The 18,774-nt window shown below is 43.0% G+C and overlaps 1 protein-coding gene and 1 long non-coding RNA gene across 6 annotated transcripts in view; both read left to right on the top strand.

The window, feature by feature from the left end:
* mutyh (mutY DNA glycosylase) overlaps positions 1 to 9,816 on the top strand; it is a 54,083-nt gene extending 44,267 nt beyond the window's left edge. For 2 of the 4 annotated variants that reach the window (XM_059984164.1, XM_059984165.1), the window contains exons 11-16: positions 605 to 692; positions 1,218 to 1,409; positions 3,568 to 3,713; positions 4,073 to 4,240; positions 7,024 to 7,062; positions 8,451 to 9,816. In XM_059984164.1, the coding sequence (XP_059840147.1) occupies positions 605 to 692; positions 1,218 to 1,409; positions 3,568 to 3,713; positions 4,073 to 4,240; positions 7,024 to 7,062; positions 8,451 to 8,582 (765 nt within the window). In that variant the 3' untranslated portion in view covers positions 8,583 to 9,816. Of the gene's footprint in view, positions 1 to 604; positions 693 to 1,217; positions 1,410 to 3,567; positions 3,714 to 4,072; positions 4,273 to 7,023; positions 7,063 to 8,450 lie in introns of those variants that run through there. The other 2 variants (XM_059984166.1, XM_059984168.1) reach the window with 2 other exon arrangements.
* Positions 9,817 to 11,126: 1,310 nt separating this feature from the next.
* The window catches only part of LOC132401868 (uncharacterized), a 77,748-nt gene continuing 70,100 nt past the window's right edge, over positions 11,127 to 18,774 (top strand). For both annotated transcript variants that reach the window (XR_009514731.1, XR_009514733.1), the window contains exon 1: positions 11,127 to 11,265. This is a non-coding gene — a long non-coding RNA (uncharacterized LOC132401868). The remainder of the gene's footprint in view (positions 11,266 to 18,774) is intronic.

The following is an 18,774-nucleotide window of genomic DNA, read 5'->3' on the forward strand; positions in this document are numbered from 1 at the left end:
AGCTTCCTATTCTTGATACAACTTGCCTTCTTGATATGTTGATGATGCATCCATCTTCCACTTTATTTTGGGTACTAAAAACTGCAAATGATACAATTATCCAAGTGGCTAAGCTAAGTGTTAATAGTTTTTCATCTAGTTGTGTAGATGAATTGCTGAGAGTGGGATTCAGTACTTGTACAGTTGACGGACATTGGAGTTTACCTCTACAAAGTGGCAACCCTGAATTAAAATTATTTCTGGACAAAAAAGTTGAAAATCTGTCCATTTCATAGCTTTGGCCAGCAGGTTTGCGCAGGTTAGTGATTCATGTGAAAACAAAGTTTTAAAACTCTCAGGGAAACTATTGTTTTCTAAAACTGTACAAGGAGGTAGGCAGGGAGAGATGGAAAATAACTAATAGTGAATAGGTAATGCCATGTACTGCTGCAGTGTAGTTACCACTAGGTTGTAGTTTCCTGCATTACAATGGCAACCAAAGTTCAGAAGTAGTAAAATAGTTGTAAATTGCTAAAAAATGTCCTAAATCTGAGAAAGTTGGTCAGTAAAGGGAAGTTGAGGGTGCATTAAGTCTCTTTATCATTGGCATATGTGCCCTTTCCAGGTTATAAAAGAACAGGAAATGGTCTCAAAGAAACTGCCAGGTATCACTGTTTCAAAGATCTCCTCCACCCCAGACATTGAAGAGTGTGGTAAGAATTCTCAGTAATTATCCAGAAATTATGTATAGTTTATTAGATTGACAATGCATTGGGGATTGTGGGAGATGTTATTGCATTTCATAAATATTTTATCACCTCCACAAATATTGTAGACATAAGAAGTGTTTGTTTTGTCCTCTGATTGAAATTTCAAATATTCTTTTTCTCCACTTACTGAGAGGAAAATCCTGTGGGTTCTTGTTTTATTCTGACAGAGATCAAAAATGCAACAGTTGGAGAATTGTAAAGAAATTATCTTTGCAGATCCCTCCATGTTGTTCTGTGGGGGTGAAGCATTGGTACACAATCTTCACAACTCTGGGAGCAAGGATGGCATGAATAGTTTGAATTAAACACTTTCTGAAGGAGCTTTCTGTTGCTTGGTCCAAGCCTTGACAATGTGGTTGACTTTGACCCACCCTCCCACCCCCAGTCTTACAAGTTTGTGTCAGAGGACAATAGTGCTTTTGTGAATATCAGATAAAGTAAGATGAGCATTTCTGCCTAACGTTGCAGGTGGTGGAGGAAACTGCCCTCTATGTTTGCCTGACAAAGAACCCTGGGATAGCGATCTTGGAGTTATGAATTATCCAAGGAAACCTACAAAAAAGCCTCCACGAATAGAACGCACACTGACCTGTGTGGTGACACGGAAGAGGGAAAATGAAGATGCAGAAGAGTATTTCCTTGTTCAGAGACCCAGCACTGGTATCTATTGTCAACTGAAAATTATTCGGCGAGATGAGGACTGGGAAAGGAGGAGAGAGAAATTGTTTGTCTAGTAATTCACCCACAGTCAGTTACACAAAATGTCCTATATGTTAGTGTGTTTATACTGGTACACTGCTTCTAAAATACAGTTCCAACGGGACTATTATTTAAAGCTGTTGTCTGGTGTTGCATTTCAAAGCAATAATATTTTTCCACCTCTCCTGAGCATTCTAACAATCTTATAAAAGACAGAAATTGCTTATGCACCCTGTTTCTGGGATCAATGCCCTTTCTAGTTGTGGGAAAATATTTGAGAGTCTGTTGGAGCTCCAAAAGAAATAATCACCAAAGTTGCAATGTAGCTAGATGAACACAAGGAAATGTTTAGCAAAAAGAACAGCTCTTCAGATAAAACTTTCTAGAATAGGAAACTTACATTTATTATAAAACAGCAAATTTGTGGCTTCACTCAGAGTTACTGATAAGATTTCAGGGTACTTGGAGGTGCAAGATAAAATAGGTCGAAGTCAGCATGGTATTCTGAAGGGAGAGTCTTGCCCAACAAATATGCTAGAATTCTTTGAAGAAACAACAGGCAGGACAGATAAAGAAGAGTTAGTTTTTGTTGTTTACTTGGATTTTCAGAAGGTCTTTGACAAGGTACCGTACATGAGGCTGCTAAACAATATAACAGCCTGTGGTATTACAGGAAATACTAGCGTGCACAGATGATTGACTGTCTCACATAAGGCCAAGAGCGGGAATAAAGGAGGCCTTTTCTGGTTGGCTGCTAGTGAGTAGTGGTGTTCTGCAGGGGTCAGTGTTGGGTGTGCTACAATGTTAATGATCTGGATGACAGAATTGATAGTTTTGTGGCCAAGATTGTGGACAATACAGAGATGGGTGGAGGGGCAGGTAGCAGGAAGAAGTTGGGCAGATTAGGAGAATGGGCAAAGAAGTAACAGATGGAATGCAGTGAGGAGAGTGTGTTCTCATGTACTATGGTAAAAGGAGTAAAGATATACAGGTGTGCGCTGCTTAACTTCTGATTGCATATACGTACGTAGTCTCGATCAGAGAATGTGATGTAGCAGACATAACCAATCTCGTGTATTGCGCATCTCTTGAGTGTAGTAGCGTTATCTCTCTGTTTAATTTTCTTTTGAAAATATTACTGTAAAGTGCATCATGGCTTCCAAGCGCAGCAAAACCACTCCTAGTGATAGCAGCAAGAGGCAAAGTATATAATATGGTGTTTGCACAACATCCAATTTCACAGAATGTATCGTGGACGTTAAGCAACGCATACCTGTATACTGGGGAGCAAGTTGAGAAGCTGGAGGAGCAAAGGGACTCTGGAGTCCTAAAAGTTAACTTGTGGGTTGAGTCAGTAGCAAGGAAGGCAAACACAATGCTAGTATTCATTTTGAGAGGATTAGAATATAAAAGCAAGGATGTAATGTTGAAACATTTTAAGTCATTGTTTAAACTACGTTTGGTGTATTGTGTACAGTTTTGGGCCCTATTTATAAAAAAGGTCTAGAAGAGGTTTACGACAATGATTCCGGGAATGAAGAGGTTATTGTGGATCTGTAGTTGCTGGCGTTTAGAAGAATGAGGGGGGGAATCTCATTGAAACTTACCAAATATTGAAGGGCTTAGAAAGAGTGGATGTGGAGAGGATGTTTCCATTAGTGAGGGGGAGTCTTGGATCAGAGGACACAGCCTCAGAATAGAAGGGCATTCCTTTAGAACAGAGGTGAGGAGGAATTTCTTTAGCTAGATGGTGGTACATCTGTAGAATTCATTGCCACAGGTGGCTCTGGAGGTCAAGTCATTGGATATATTTATAAGCAGAGATTGATAGGTTCTTGATTAATAAGGGTGTCAGTGGTTACAGGGAGAAGGCAAGAGAATGGGGTTGAGAGAGGAAACTAATCAACCACGATGACTGGAGAGCAGACTCGATGGGCTGAATGGCCTAATTCTGCTCCTATGACTTATTGTCTTAAATGAGTCATTGAAATTTTACAAAGTGTTGGTGTATTATATTTTCCAGGATAACTATAACCGAGTTTTCCTTTTCTTTGCCATTTTCAAGAAACTGGTGATTTGGATACATTAGTTCAGTGTCTTGTAACCTTTTGATTGTCAGGACTCTTGGCTGGAATGTGGGACTTCCCTAGTATTCTATTGGACGCTGAAGTGAAAGAAAAAAAGCAGAAGCAAATGATTTCTGACCGGCTCACAGAATTAACAAGAAATCTAGTTCCGAGTACAGATGTGCAGTACATTGGGGAGGTGAGCTGTTTAATGTGATTGAATTGTGTAAGGACAACACGGTAGCACATTGGTAGTGTAATGCTATTACAGCACCAGCAACCCGGGTTCAATTCTGCCACTGTATGTTCTACCTGTGACTGCGTGGGCTTCGTCGGATGCTCTTGTTTCCTCCCACATTCCAACGGCATACAGTTTGGTAGGACATATGGGTGTAATTGGGCAGCACAGACTCATTGGGCCTGAAGGATCTATAACTGTGCTTTATCTTTAAATAAAGTTGAGTAGAAGTATAGCACCATTGCATTAACTGTGTTCTAGTAATATGAAATAGCCAATGTTCACTCTTTTAAATCAGGATTTTCTCTTTTTTTATATAGGTAGTACATATATTTTCTCATATTCATCAAACCTATCTTGTGTACAGTAATTTATTTAATGACACGACTGGAGATACTGTGAAGCAAGAGGACCTGGAGCAACCTTCTTGCCGTTGGGTTACTGAGGCAGAATTTTTTCAATCAGCTGTTCCTACTTCCATGAAGAAGGTGAATATTCTGTCACTAAGCTGAAGCAAGAGGTACTGGGTTTTATGGTGTTGAACAGTATTAGACTCCAGGCTAATGACTTGAGCAGCTAAGTTCAAATTGAGTGACATTAGTCTTCACCGTCATGATACAATACTTCTGTCAAATTAACTGCTTGGTTTAAATATATTGTTCTTTGAAAGAGTTGTTACAGATTCCATGAAGTTAAAGCTTCCTTTCACATTATGGAATCAGTGGAAGGGTGATTATTGAGACCATGCAAGGTGGGAAGGAGAGAAAATTAATCTCATCAGTATATGTACTGAATGTGGGGACAAACAAGGCTGTGTGGTCTTTAATTTGTGCTCAGAATTGTTTTAAGTTTTGTTATTAAGATTGTGACCGAGCTGTTAATTTTCAATAACTGTGTGCGCAACCTCTTGGAACAAATAAAGTTCTTCATGGTATTTTTAATTCATTAGGTGTGTCCAGGAAGGTTTTCCTGACACAATATGTAAATAGGTCAAATGTAGAAGAGACTATGTTGAATCTGGTGTTTGGCAATGAATTTGTTGGTGAGCATTTTGGAGAGAGTGACTGTAATTTCCTGACCTTTACCATCACCTTGGGCAGGGATTAGAACAGACAGTATTGGAAAGTATTTAATTGGAGGAGGGCAAATTATGATGCTATTAGGCTGGAACTTGAGAGCTTAAATGGGAATGGATGTACCAAGGCAAATGCACAACAGAAATGTGGAAGTTGTTTAGGGAGCACTTGTGTGGGGTTCTGGATAGGTTTGTCACATTGAGACAGGGAAAGAATGGTAGGATGAAGGAAGCATGGTAGACAGAAGATATAGAACATCTAGTCAAGAGGAAGAAAGAAGCTTACTTAACATTTAGGAAGGAAGGATCAGAAAGGGCTTGAGAGAGTTGCAAGGTAGCCAGGAAGGAACTTAAGAATGGACTTAGGAGAGCTAGAAGGACACATGAGAAGACTTTGGTGAGTAGGATTAGGAAAAATCCCAAGATGTTCTATGTGTACAGGAAGAACAGAAAGGAACCAAGTGCCTGGAGAAGAGGAGATGGGGAAATCCTTAATGAATACTTTGCTTCAGGATTCACCAATGAGAGGAACTTTGACAGATGTGAGGTCAGTGTTGAACAGGCTGATGCCCTAGAACAGAGAGAGCATGTGCTAGAAACTCTGAAAAACATTCAGATAGATGTGTCCCCAGATTACTGTGGGAAGAGATTGCTGTACCTTTGGCGATTATCTTTGCATATTCACTGGTCACAGGAGTAGTACCAGAAAATTACAGGGGCAGGTCATGCTCCTTCTGGGACACCTGCTCTCTGTGATTTTTTTTTTAATGACCAGGATGAGGAAATGGAGGAGTCAGTTTTCGAATGGCATAAAAATTGGTGATATTTTGCATCATGTGGGAGGTTGTTGTAGGTTAAAATGAGACATTGATAGAATGCAGAGATGGCTGAGAAGTGGCAGATGGAGTTTATTTGAAAAAAAATGTGAAGTAATGCACCTTGGAAAGTTGAACTTGAAAACAGGGTTAATGGCAACATTCTTAACAGTGTGAAGGAAGAGAATGTTCTTTGGGGTCACATCCATCGATTTGTCAAAGTTGCAGTGCAAGTTGGGTGCTTAAGAATGCTTGTGCTGTGTTGGCCTTCATTATTCAGGAAATTAAGGTCAAGATCCATGAGGTAATGTTGTAGTTCTATAAAAATCTGGTTTGATTACACTTGGAGTATTGGATTCCATTTTGGTTGCCCCATTATAGGAAGGATGTGGAAGCTTTAGAGAGGGTGCAAAGGAGATTTACCAGAATGCTGCCTGAATTAGAGAGCATATCTTATGAATATATATGAGGTTGAGCAAGTTAGGGCTTTTCTCTTTGGAGCAAAGGAGGGTGAGAGGTGACGACAGAGGTGTACAAGATGATAAGAGGCACAGAGAGAGAGGATCACCAGTGTCTTTTTCCCAGGACAGAAATGGCTAATATGAGGGCATGTAGCTTTAAGTTGTTTGGAGGAAAATATGGCTGGGACGTCAAAGGTAGATGTTTTACAGAGAGTGATGAGTGTGTGGAATGGTGTAATACAGGCATATACATTGGGACACTTAAGAGACTTAGACATATGGGACATTTTTCTTTGTGGGAGGAAAGGGTCGAATTAATCTTAGAGTAGGTTAAAGGGTCAGAACAACATAGTGAACTGAATGGCCTGTACTGTGCTATACTTTTCTATGTTTTACAGTACTATGCAAAAGTCTTGGGCATATATATATATACATAGCTAGGGTGCGTAAGACTTTTTCAATGTACTGTAGTTATTGTTTGTATTGCACTGTACTGCTGCCACAAAAAAAAAGATGACATGTGAATGATGATAAACCTGATTCTCCTATGGGTCTCTAGGGAATGGGAAGCACCAGAGAGACATTCTGTAATGATCAGTAAACCAATTGTTTGGAATCAGATGACTTTGCTTGGTGATAACTAATAGATAACTAATCTATGTGCTTAAGATTTTTGCACAGTACTGTATATCTGAGAGGATGAACTGGAGGCCCATTGTTAGCTCTCCTGAATGGTATAAGAGCGGGGTCCAAATTTTACTCAGTATATTGGCATAACTGAGGGGAGAAGTGAGCTATTTGTACAATTATAGCCTTGGCCCAGCACAGTGGAGCATTGACACAATGTATTTCTTGTCATGAAATGATTTACATTTTTGCATTAGAATTTACTGTATTAACTCTCTTCAAAATACTTACAGGTCTTTCGTTTGTTTAAACACTCAAGTGTGATGGAGAAGGTAGGTGTTGCAATTTATTTTGGCTTTTGCTTGCTACTCTTTTGACATAAGTTCAGACAGGCAGATTCACCTGTCCATCATGGTTCATTATTTAAATTAGTTGCTATGGCTTCAAAAGGTTTTATTCTGATTGTCTGGGTTTATCATACAATAATCTGAATTATCCAATTCAGGAATATTTGTAGTTCGCTGTCTGGTTTGTGGCACAGTACGTAACCTGGAGAGAAGGAAAATTATTCTGGTTTGAAGCTTCTGTGTGGATATTGAATGAATACTGGATTTGACGTCTATTTAGCCAAATGTCCAACTGTTCCTGGTAGACTTATACACAAATAATGGCCACTCAGCTTGTCATCAGCAGCTGATTTAGCTAAGAGAGCAAAAAAGGATGAGCTACTGGAGGAAGCGAGTGGCTGAGGCAGCACCTGCTGAGGAAATAGACAGCTAACATTTTTGGTTGAGACTGTATGTCTGGATGGACGAGGGTGATGAAAGGAGGAGTAGGGTGGGGAAGAGCTGGGAAGTGATCAATGGATCCAGGTGAGGAGGGATTGACAGGCAAATAGAATCAGGTGTGGACATAGCAGTAAAGGCCAGGAGGTGATAGGTGGAGTGGTAAAGGGAGCATTTTATAAAATCTGATTTGAAAGGAAGGTGATGAGGAACTAAACAAGGTATGGTAGGAAGTTGGTAACAGTGTGGGTTGGGGTCTCAGTCATGAAAGGAGGGAAGGAGTGGGTAAGTAAAAGGCAAGTGGAGTAGGTGGGAAAGGAGAAAAGCAGTGGGCAAGGGGCTTAGTGGATTGGATGTTTAGAAAGAAGGGTGTGTGGGAAAACTTGGGTAGATCGGAAGGAGAGAGAAGTGGACAGAAGGAGAGTGGGTTACCTGAAGTTAAAAAATTCAGAGTTTGGCCATTGGGTTGTAGACTTCTGTGGCAAAATATGAGACACTGTTATTCCGGTTTGCACTTGTCCTCAGCCTGGCAGTGGAGGAGGTGGTAGACAGACAGGTCAGTGTAGGAATGGGATGAGAAATTAAAATGAGCTCCAGATGGCCTTTGCTATTAGTTCTGCACCTGACTCCATCTATCAACCAACTGCTCCTCACCTGGATCTACCTGTCACTGGCCAGCTCTACCCCTCCGCCCCCCCAACTCTTTAAACTGGTTATCACCCTATGCTCTTCCTCTTCCTCTCCAGCTGAGAGCACTTGGCCCCAAATGTCAGCTGACCACTTCCCTCTACAGTTCTGCCGGACCAGCTGAGCTCCTTCAGCAGTTTTTTTTGCTTTAGATTCCAGCACACGCAGTCTTTTGTATCTCCATCTAATTTAGAATGTCCACCTCCAGTCAAAGCTGATGTACAACTTGCACCTTAATCTCTCTGCAGGGTGACAAATGTGGCACGGAAAAACTTGGAAAGGAACAAAAAGGAAGGAAACACAGAGCACCAAAAGACTTGAGTGGACGACAGCTCTCAATGGACAGTTTTTTACGTCCTGCTCCGATTAAGCCATTGTAGTTGGCTTAATGTCAGATAATCATTCACCTTTCACTTTTTGACATCTACAGCTAATTCAGATAAAGGCCAAATATTTGTTTCATCTCTAAGGATTTGGTTATGTTAAAGTCAATGTTTTGATCATATACCTTCACTGCCATTTAAAGTTCGCAACTAATTTATGCCCATTGGAGTACATTTTCTCATAGAGAACAATTGCCAAAGTTTTACATAATTTCTGTAGTTTTTTATAAATTGTTTTAATTTTATACTGCATTTCCAAAAGATCTTTTAACAGAAATTCTTAAAGGTAAGAATTAGTGTAATCATTGATCATGTTTCAGACAACTTAATAACTTAATTCTTCATTAATATATAACCTATAGACACTGTTTCACTTATGCTGTTGACTTTTGTACTGATATTTTCCATTTGTCTCAGCCTAAAGGTAGTTGGGTGTGTGTAAGATCACCAGGCGGTTTGAACAAGGCAACGTGCAGAAATGTTACACTGTGTCCCCTTCTACAATTTACCATGATCTGAGTAGAACTGTTAGTAAGAATTGTCAAATAAAGACCATATCCTTCCCACTCACTTTGTAGGAAGGCAGGCTTAATCACGGGCTGAATTATTTCCATCTAAATCTAATGTACAGTAACTTGTAATCGACTGATGACTGCCTCCTGAGAAAATGGCTAGGCTCTTGCAGTAAGTCACCTTCTACCCTGTCCGCTCTTGGATACTGGATAACTTGGTAAAAAGAAATAAAAATAGTTATCCAAATCTGGCAATATATTTCAAGACAGTATTCATTTAGCTTATAATTTTCCTTTTATGTTTCGATCAAACAGAAAATGTATTTTCGTAGAGGCTCATTAATAAATTTTATTTTTTGTGAATCCAATAAATCTATAGTGTTAATGGGAGCTCCTACCATCATATGTTGTGCTATTAGGGCAAGATAAAAGTAATGTTCAGAGAATTTTTATACTAATATTGATTTTGGAGATTTCTGCTCTGTATAAAAGCCTGTGTAACCTCAGGTGCATATGTAGACTGCAATTTGTAATTGGTTGTATTGTGTAGTGCCATCTTGCTTTAATTATTGCTTCTCATAAGATGTCAATCATTGTTTCTGAGAGAAATTGTACCATTACTTGAGTGTGGAACATCTTTTTACCTGTTTTATCTGATGACAAACATTTTGTATCTTTTTAATGATCAGCAGTTTTCTAAATAAATGCTCTGAAGTAGATTTTTAAAGTTTGCAGTCTGAAATCTATTAATTATCGGGCAGGATACACAGTAGGAAACAAGAAAGAAAGTGGATTTTATATTTAAATAATACCTCACCACCATCTTAAAATTCATTGTTTTGAGAAAGGAGGAGTCAAACTATTAGATGTCTTTTAGTAGTGCTACTTTAGTGGTTCTTTTGGGATTTGAACCAAATTCCAGTTTACTCTTCAAATAATAGAGCATAGAATAGTACAAGATAGGACCTGGCCTTTCTGCCCCCAGAGTCTGTGCCAAACATAATGAAACCAATCTAAGAAATTACAGCAGGAGTAAGCTCATTAGATGCTTTGAAGTTGCCTTGCTACTCTGTGAGACCCTGTGTACCAAGACCACTTTGTTGTCTAGCCACCATGTTCCCTTTTATCATCTGTTTTGTGTTCAAGAAGGCATACGATGTATTGGCCTTCATCAACTGTGGGACTGAGTTCCAGAGCCAAGAGGTAATGTTACAGCTATAAGGACCCTGGTCAGACCCCGCTTTGAGTACTGTGCTCAATTCTGGTCGCCTCACTACAGGAAGAACATGGAAACCATAGAAAATAGGATGTTACAAGGATGTTGCCTGGAATTGGGATCATGCCTTATGAAAACAGGTTGAGTGAACTCGGCCTTTTCTCCTTGGAGCGACGGAGATTGAGAGGTGACCTGATAAAGGTGTACAAGATAATGAGAGGCATTGATCGTGTGGATAGTCAGAGGCTTTTCTCCAGGGCTGAAATGGCTAGCATGGGAGGGCATAGTTTTAAAGTGCTTGGAAGTAGGTACAGAGGAGATGTCAGGGGTAAGTTTTTTATGCAGAGAGTGGTGAGTGTGTGGAATACACTGCCGGCAATGGTAGTGAAGGCGGAAACGATAGGATCTTTTAAGAGACTCCTGGTTGGCTAATGGAGTTTAGAAAAATAGAGGGCTATGGGTAAAGCCTAGGTAGTTCTAAGGCAGGGACGTGTTTGGCACAGCTTTGTGGACCGAAGGACCTGTATTGTGCTATAGGTTTTCTATGTTTCAATCAAGTTCAGTGAAGAGCACTTCATCTTCCAGCTCTCTCCGCAACTGTTTGATTCAGACTCGCTTCACTACATTTGTTTATTGTTGTCTCTTCATCCTATATATCACTTCTGTGGACCTTTTATAGATTTTCTTTTTGTTCTACCTTTATTTTCCCCTTTCCATTTTCATCACTAGTTATGATTTGCTGATTTCTAATTTTTCAGTTCTGATAAAAGGTTATTGCCATTAATAATTAACACCCATTCCTTTTTCTCAGGTGCTGCTTGACCTAAAAAATGTTAGTTATTTTCTGTTTTTATTCATATAGCAGCACTCGTGTTAATTTTCCTTTGTATAGAAGTTGGTCTCATGAGAAGCTGTGTTCGTGCACAGGTTGGAATCGGTTTGCAAAACTCAGGTTAGTCAATTGGGTTGTATTAATGTATCGGTAAACTGGAAGAGATCTTGGGTAAGTTTTGCAATAGGCAGAGTTCTGTGTGATTTAGTATTTTTCACGGTACAGAGGATGGTAAGAATACTCTGCAAAATATTAAATTCAGTTTCAATATTTTGCAATGCCACCAATGTTTAGTGGGACTGTATTAATTAAATTCTGTTTATTTTTAAACTGACTGCATTACATATAATCTTTTAAGTATTTGAGGGAAACCAAATCAATTTAAACCAATAAATAAATTACTTTTATTTGGGAAAAGTGGGTATTTGTTTCACTGGGCTAAATCAATTATATAGAAAGTGAATAATTGGTTGGAGGCATTTTTGTGTTGAGGGATTTTAATCCATCACTTTATACCTCAACCTTGATTTGATTCTGACATATTTTCACTGGTTAGGCATAATATTCTGTACTACTTTATCTTGTGTGACTAAAATGTTTTGATGAAACTTTGGTGACAGCTTCTTGAGATGCAATTCTCTGCACTTGCACTAGATGGTACTGTTAGATAACAATCTTTATACAACATTTATGGAGAGTTTTCAAGTTATGAAGTAAATGGATGTGTGTTGTGACCTGGAAACCAGTGAAGTTCACCACATGACTGAAGATGATCTAAGCTGAGAACTCTGCAGATTAAAGACTGTGCTGTGGGAGGCATTCTAGACAATGATTATTGTGAAATTGTGGTCAGCTGTTTTCTTTCCACTTTATTCCATCAAATAAAACAAACACATGACATGTTTCTGAAAAATGTTCTTGGATTCTGACTAAGGTTCGATCGACTTTGAAAACGTCCTTTCTCCAATGCTTCGCTGCTCTCCATTGCAAATACACTGCATATTCTCTTAGAGGATATTTAGTGTTAGCACTAACCCCATAACAATTCTCTAATTCTTTTAATAATTTTCAAACATCTGTGTTATCTGGTCATTGAACTGTCTGCTGGAGAAGTAGGCCCTTCCATTCTATTTTGTTTGGGCCGTTAACATTTTATATCAATTCGCTCAGCCTGCTTTGTTCCAAGGAGAAACTATTGATCTCTAGGATTGTTACACCCTTGTAAATATATTCTTTACGCAGTCTAACACCGTTCTTGTAAGTTAGTGACCAGAACTGTACACAGTTTATCTGTGGTCTATTTATCTTAGAATAACTAACAAACCTAAAATAAAAATCTTATCTTTGTCCCCTGTTCCCCAGTAAATAAGGATTCCCGTAGGCTAGCTCCTGTCAGAGATTTGTGGATTTGCATCTTGTCTATCTTGCCATGAAATATGTTTTTTAGTCTTATTTACTTAAACAAAATGTAATTCCTTAAGCTCCTGTGCTATGAATTCTGTTTTCTGCCCTTACTGATATCTTTCTGCTATCTATTGACTTTTTTCTCAATACCATTCTTTTTACTATTCTATGCTAACCACACAGTTTTTAAGTTATTTGCAAAACTTATGTGGTAGTCTAAGGCATCTGTGTGTAGCATAAAAAGGAATGGACCTAACTAGCACATGAGTCTCAAAACACTCATTGACTGTAACCCTTTAGAGGGGCATAGGATCAAATCTAGCAGATATTTTACCTCATAGCTTCAGTGTCCTTGGTTCAATCCTTGCGTCGGATACGTTTGAGTGGAGTTTTCAAATTCTCCCAATGCTCCATTTCCCTCCTGCATCATATTGATGTGCTGGTTAGACGATACAAATGGACAATTTTAAATTGTCCCTAGTGAATAGGTCAGAATTTTAATCTAGGGATTTGGAACTGATGAGAATGTGGGGAACATCTAATGGGGTTAGTGTAAGTGGGTCTAGATGACAGATCAGGAGGGCCAAAGTGCTGTATCATTCTCTGACTCCAGTAATACAATCTTCCCTTGCTGAATCTCAATGATTAATCCACATCTTTCTAACTAATAACGCATATTGTTCCCCAGAAATCTGACCTCCACCAAAGCTTGCAATTATAATCTCTTCTACCCTTTTTAAACAGCAGTAAAATGGTCATAATCTTCAACTACTATGCTGTTCTTCGTGGCCAGAAATAATTGGAAAACAAAAGCCAGAAACTCTGCGATTTCCTTCATCCCTTAACAGCCCAGGCTCTATTCTTGCCAAGGCTGGTGATTTACATACAACTGCAGAATCCTTTCATATTCTCTTCTACATGTGCACAATTGAACATGGAAGTACAGATAGCGTTATCAGTGATACATTGCTCCTGCACGTTTTGCTACTTCAGTCTTTGAAAACATAATTAATATCCATTGGTTTCAAATAAACAACTTCTGCTTTTAAAACCATTAAAATGTTCAGTCTAATTGAGTAATGAGTAATGAGTAACTGAGTTTTTAACAGGATACCAAGTCCTTGAAAACAACTGAGAAATTGATTTTGTGAGTATGGTGTAGGTATTCCATCAGGAGAATGTTTGAAGGTTTTAAACATAAAGAAAAACTATTTATGGTATTTCTGTTTCTGTTTTATTCTCTGTAAATTGTTAAATTAAATTAGTAAATTGGTTTGTTATTGGTATGTACTGAGTTACAGTGGAAAAAATCGTGTTACCATCCATACAGATCAATTCATTGCAAAAGTGCATTGAGATAGTACAAGGCTAAACAACAAGAGTGCAGGCTAAAGTGGTACAGTACAGAGAAAGCTCAGTGTCGGTAGACGGTAAGGTGCAAGGTCCCAATGAGGTAAATTTTGAGGTTCATCTCATCATACTTGAGAAACAGTCGATAGTTTTATAACTGTAGGATAGAAACTATCTTTGAATCTGCTGGTAGAAACTTACAGGCTTTTGAATTTTCTGTCCAATGGGTGAGAGAATGGGTGGCGTGGGTAGGATCTTTGATTAAGCTCATTGCTGTACTGAGCAAGAAGTGTAGACAGAGTCCAAGGAGGGGAAATTGATTTCCACAATGTGCTGAGCTGAGACAACTTTCTGCAGCTTTTTGTGGTCACAGGCAGAGTAGATGTCATACCAAGCCGTGATGCATCCCAATAAAATGCTTTATATAGCTTGTAGTGATGTGCTACACACAGTGCTGAAATAACGACACGCAGTCGGTAAGTCGTTTCAAGACTAGTTTATTCAAACTTCACGGCGCTGGCATTTAAATCCCTAGCGCCTGCCCTCTCCAGGCAGAAATGACATCAGAGGTGCATTACCAAAGTCTCCCCCTGCGCGCTGGCTATTTGTGAGCTGGTTCGCCTGCACAGAAAGTGGGTCGCCACATAACCGCCCGCCCCCCCCCCCCACAATGTCCAGAGTCTGGATCAGCCTCTGTTTGGGAGGTCTGCCTCTGCGCCGCGGTGCCTGAACCTCAACCGGCTGCGCCAAGTCCGTATGGGCTGGTTTGAGTCGGTCCACCATGAAAACCTCCTCTCTCCCCTCAATTTCCAGAACGTATGTGGACCCATTGTTGTTGATCACCTTGAATGGCCCCTCGTACGGTGCTGTAGCGGTGCCCGGTGTCCGCTGCTTTGTACAAACACAAACTTACAGTTCTGCAGGTCTTTGGGTACATGGGTCGGGGTCTGTCCGTGCTGTGAAGTTGTGCCTTTCGCGTAGCCTGCCCAGGACTGCTGCGGGTTCTTCCTCTTACCCCTTGGGGCTGGTATGAACTCTCCTGGGACGGCCAGGGGCGCGCCGTACACCAACTCGGCTGATGAGGCGTGCAGATCCTCTTTGGGCACTGTACGAATTCCAAGCAGGACCCAGGGAAGCTCGTCCACCCAGTTAGGTCCTCTCAGGTGGGCCATGAGAGCCGACTTCAAGTGACGGTGGAAGCGTTCCACCAGTCCGTTCGACTGTGGGTGGTAGGCAGTTGTGTGGTGCAGCTGCATTCCCAACAGGCTGGCCACAGCCGACCACAGGCTGGAGGTGAACTGGGCGCCTCTGTCGGAGGTAATGTGGGCTGGTACTCTGAAGTGTGCTACCCAGGTTGTGATCAGTGCTCCGGCGCAGGAATCGGCAGATGTGTCGGTGAGCGAAACTGCTTCTGGCCACCTCGTGAACCGGTCTACCATCGTTAGGAGGTACCACGCTCCTTGGGACACTGGTAGGGGGCCCACGATATCCACATGAATCTGGTCAAACCTCCGGTGGGTGGGTTCGAACTGCTGTGGCGGGGCTTTAGTGTGCCACTGCACCTTGGCTGTTTGGCACTGTACGCACGTTCTGGCCCATTCACTGACCTGCTTGCGAAGTCCGTGCCACGCGAACTTGCTGGAGACCAGCTAGACGGTTGTCCTGATAGATGGGTGCGCCAAACCGTGTATGGAGTCGAAAATTTGCCGCCTCCAGGCTGCCAGGACTATGGGGCGAGGTTGGCAGGTAGCCACGTTGCACAGGAGGGGAGGGTCCTATCGCCTGGGCCTACGAGAAAGTCCTGCAGCTGTAAACCCAAGACTGTGGTCCTGTAGCTGGGCATCTGGTCATCTGCCTGCTGCATCTCCACCAGTGCTGCATAGTCCACCCCCAGGGACAGGGCCTGGACAGCTAGTCTGGAGAGTGCGTCCGCCACGACGTCCTTTCCTGAGACATGCTGGATGTCTGTCGAGTACTTGGAGATGTAGGACAGATGTCGCTGCTGGCGAGCCGACCAGGGATCGGACACCTTCGTGAGCACAAAGGTCAACGGTTTGTGGTCCGTGAACGCGGTGAATGGCCTGCCTTCTAAGAAGTACCTGAAATGCCAGATTGCCAGATACAGTGCCAACAGCTCCCGGTCAAAAGCACTGTACTTGAGTTTGGGTGGTCGTAGGTGCTTGCTGAAGAACGCCAAGGGTTGCCAGCACCCCACTGATTGCTGTGTCCGATACGTCCACTGTGAGGGCGGTCAGAACGTCTGTTCTGGGGTGCACCAGCATCGCGGCATCTGCCAAGGCTTCCTTGGCTTTAACGAAAGCGGCCGTGGCCTCCTCGTCCCAAGTAATGTCCTTGCCTTTACCCGACATCAGGGTGTACAAAGGGAGCATGATATGGGCTGCTGAGGGGAGGAAACGGTGGTAGAAGTTCACCATACCAACGAACCAGGACCTTTGACCGTGTTGGGCTGGGCAAAGTGGCGGATCGCGTCTACCTTGGCAGGCAGAGGTGTTGCCCCGTCTTTGGTAATCCTGTGGCCCAGGAAGTCAATGGTATCGACACCAAACTGGCATTTGGCCGGGTTGATCGTGAGGCTGAAATCACTCAGGCAAGAGTAGAGCTGGCGGAGGTGGGACAGATGCTCCTGACGACAACTGCTAGCTATAAGGATGTCATCCAAATAGATGAACGCAAAGTGCAGGTCGCGTCCATTAGCCGCTGGAACGTCTGTGCGGCATTCTTCAGGCCAAACGGCATTCAGAGGAACTCGGAACAGGCCGAACGAGGTGATGAGTGCTGTTTTGGGGATGTCTTCAGGGTGCACCGGGATTTGATGGTATCCCCAGATGAGGTCTACTTTAGAAAAGATTCTTGCCCCATGCAGGTTTGCTGCAAAGTCCTGTATGTGCAGCACGGGGTAGCGGTCTGGAGTGGTAGCCTTGTTCAGTCTGCGGTAGTCGTCGCATGGTCTCCAACCCCCGGCTGCTTTGGGCACTGTGTGCAGGGGGGAGGCCCATGGGCTGTCGGACCTCCGTACGATCCCCAATTCCTCCATCCTCTTGAACTCCTCCTTCGCCAGGCAGAGCTTTTCTGGGGGGAGCCTTCGTGCGCGGGCGTGGAGGGATGGTCCCTGGGTCGGAAAGTGGTGCTGTACCCCATGTCTGGGCATAGCTGCCATGAAATGCGGTGCCAGAATCAATGGAAAGTCCACCAGGATTCTGGTGAATTCATTATCCGACAGACAGCGTGATGGAATCCAGGTGTGGGGCCGGCAACTTGGCTTCACCCAGGGAGAACGTCTGGAAAGTCTCGGCATGTACCAGTCTTTTCCCTTGCAAGTCGACCAGCAGGCTGTGAGCTCGCAAGAAGTCTGCCCCCAGGAGTGGTTGGGCCACTGCGGCCAGTGTGAAGTCCCACGTGAACTGGCTGGCGCCGAACTGCAGCTGCACTGTGCGGGTGCCGTAGGTCCATATCGTGCTGCCATTTGCGGCCCTCAGGGTGGGTCCTGGCTTCCTGTTGTGGGTGTCGTACCCCATCAGGGGCAAGACGCTGATTTCGGCTCCGGTATCGACCAAGAAACAGCGTCCCGAGAGTTTGTCCCAGTCATTAGCGGCAGTTGGCCCTGGCCCTTGCAGGGCGGGCGACAACAGTGGGCTTCTGTGCCCCACCGCTGGTGGTAGAAACACCACTGTTCACTGGCCTCCTCACTCCTGCCTCTGTGTTGTGTGTGCCCCCCCTGCTGGGCCTGGGCGCGTGGCCTGGTAATCTGACCGACTGCTCTCCCTCTTGGCTTTCCACAGCACGTCTGCCCGGGTCACCACCTTCCGGGGGTCGCTGAAATCTGCATCGTCCAGCAGCAGATGTATGTCCTCCGGCAGTCGCTCTAGGAACGCTTGCTCGAACGTGAGGCAGGGCTTGTGTCTGTCAGCCAGGGACAACATCTCGTTCATCAATGCTGATGGCAGTCTGTCTCCCAAACGTTCCAGGTGAAACAGGCGGGCACTACGCTCACACCATGAGAGGCCAAAGGTCCCAATGAGCAGCGCTTTGAATGCTTCATATTTGCCTTCTTCCGGGGGCGACTGTATGAAATCCGCAACCTGGGCGGCCGTCTCCTGGTCAAGGGCGCTCGCCACGTGGTAGTAACGCGTGGAATCAGAGGATATCTGCCAAATCTGGAACTGGGCTTCTGCTTGGCTAAACCAGACACGTGGTCACAGCATCCAGAAAGCCGGCGGTTTTAGCGAAACTGCATGAACAGATGAAGAGTCGGTCATCTTTGGTCCAAATCCCGTTTGGACTGTCGGGGTCACCAATGTAGCGATGTGCTATACACAGTGCTGAAATAACAACATGCAGTCGGCAAGTTGTTTTGAGACTAGTTTATTCAAACTTCGCGGCGCTGGCATTTAAATCCCTAGCGCCCACCCTGACGTCAGAGGTGCATTACCAAAGTCTCCCCCCGCGTGCTGGCTATTTGTGAGCCAGTTCGCCTGCGCAGAAAGTGGGTTGCCACAAGCTCATTGATTATAAACTGGTGAGGGTCAAAGGGAACATGCCAAATTTCTTAAGCCTCCTGAGGAAGTTGACGAATTCGCTGGTGTGTCAATGTGGTTGGACCAGGACATACTATTGGTGATGTTCACTCTGAAGAGTTTGAAGCTCTCAACCCAATCAACCACAGCATCATTAATGTCTAATGGAGCATTTGTACTGGCCTCTTCCTGAATTAATGACAAGCTCTCTTGTATTGCTGACAGTGTGGGAAAGGTTCTTGTCATGACACCATGTCACTAGGTACTCTGACTTGATTCAGATACAGCCTACTACCATCGACAATTTTATAATTGGAGTTATGGCAGAATCTGGTCATGT

The sequence above is a fragment of the Hypanus sabinus genome, chromosome 11 (genome assembly GCF_030144855.1).
Source record: "Hypanus sabinus isolate sHypSab1 chromosome 11, sHypSab1.hap1, whole genome shotgun sequence".
NCBI lineage: Eukaryota > Metazoa > Chordata > Chondrichthyes > Myliobatiformes > Dasyatidae > Hypanus > Hypanus sabinus.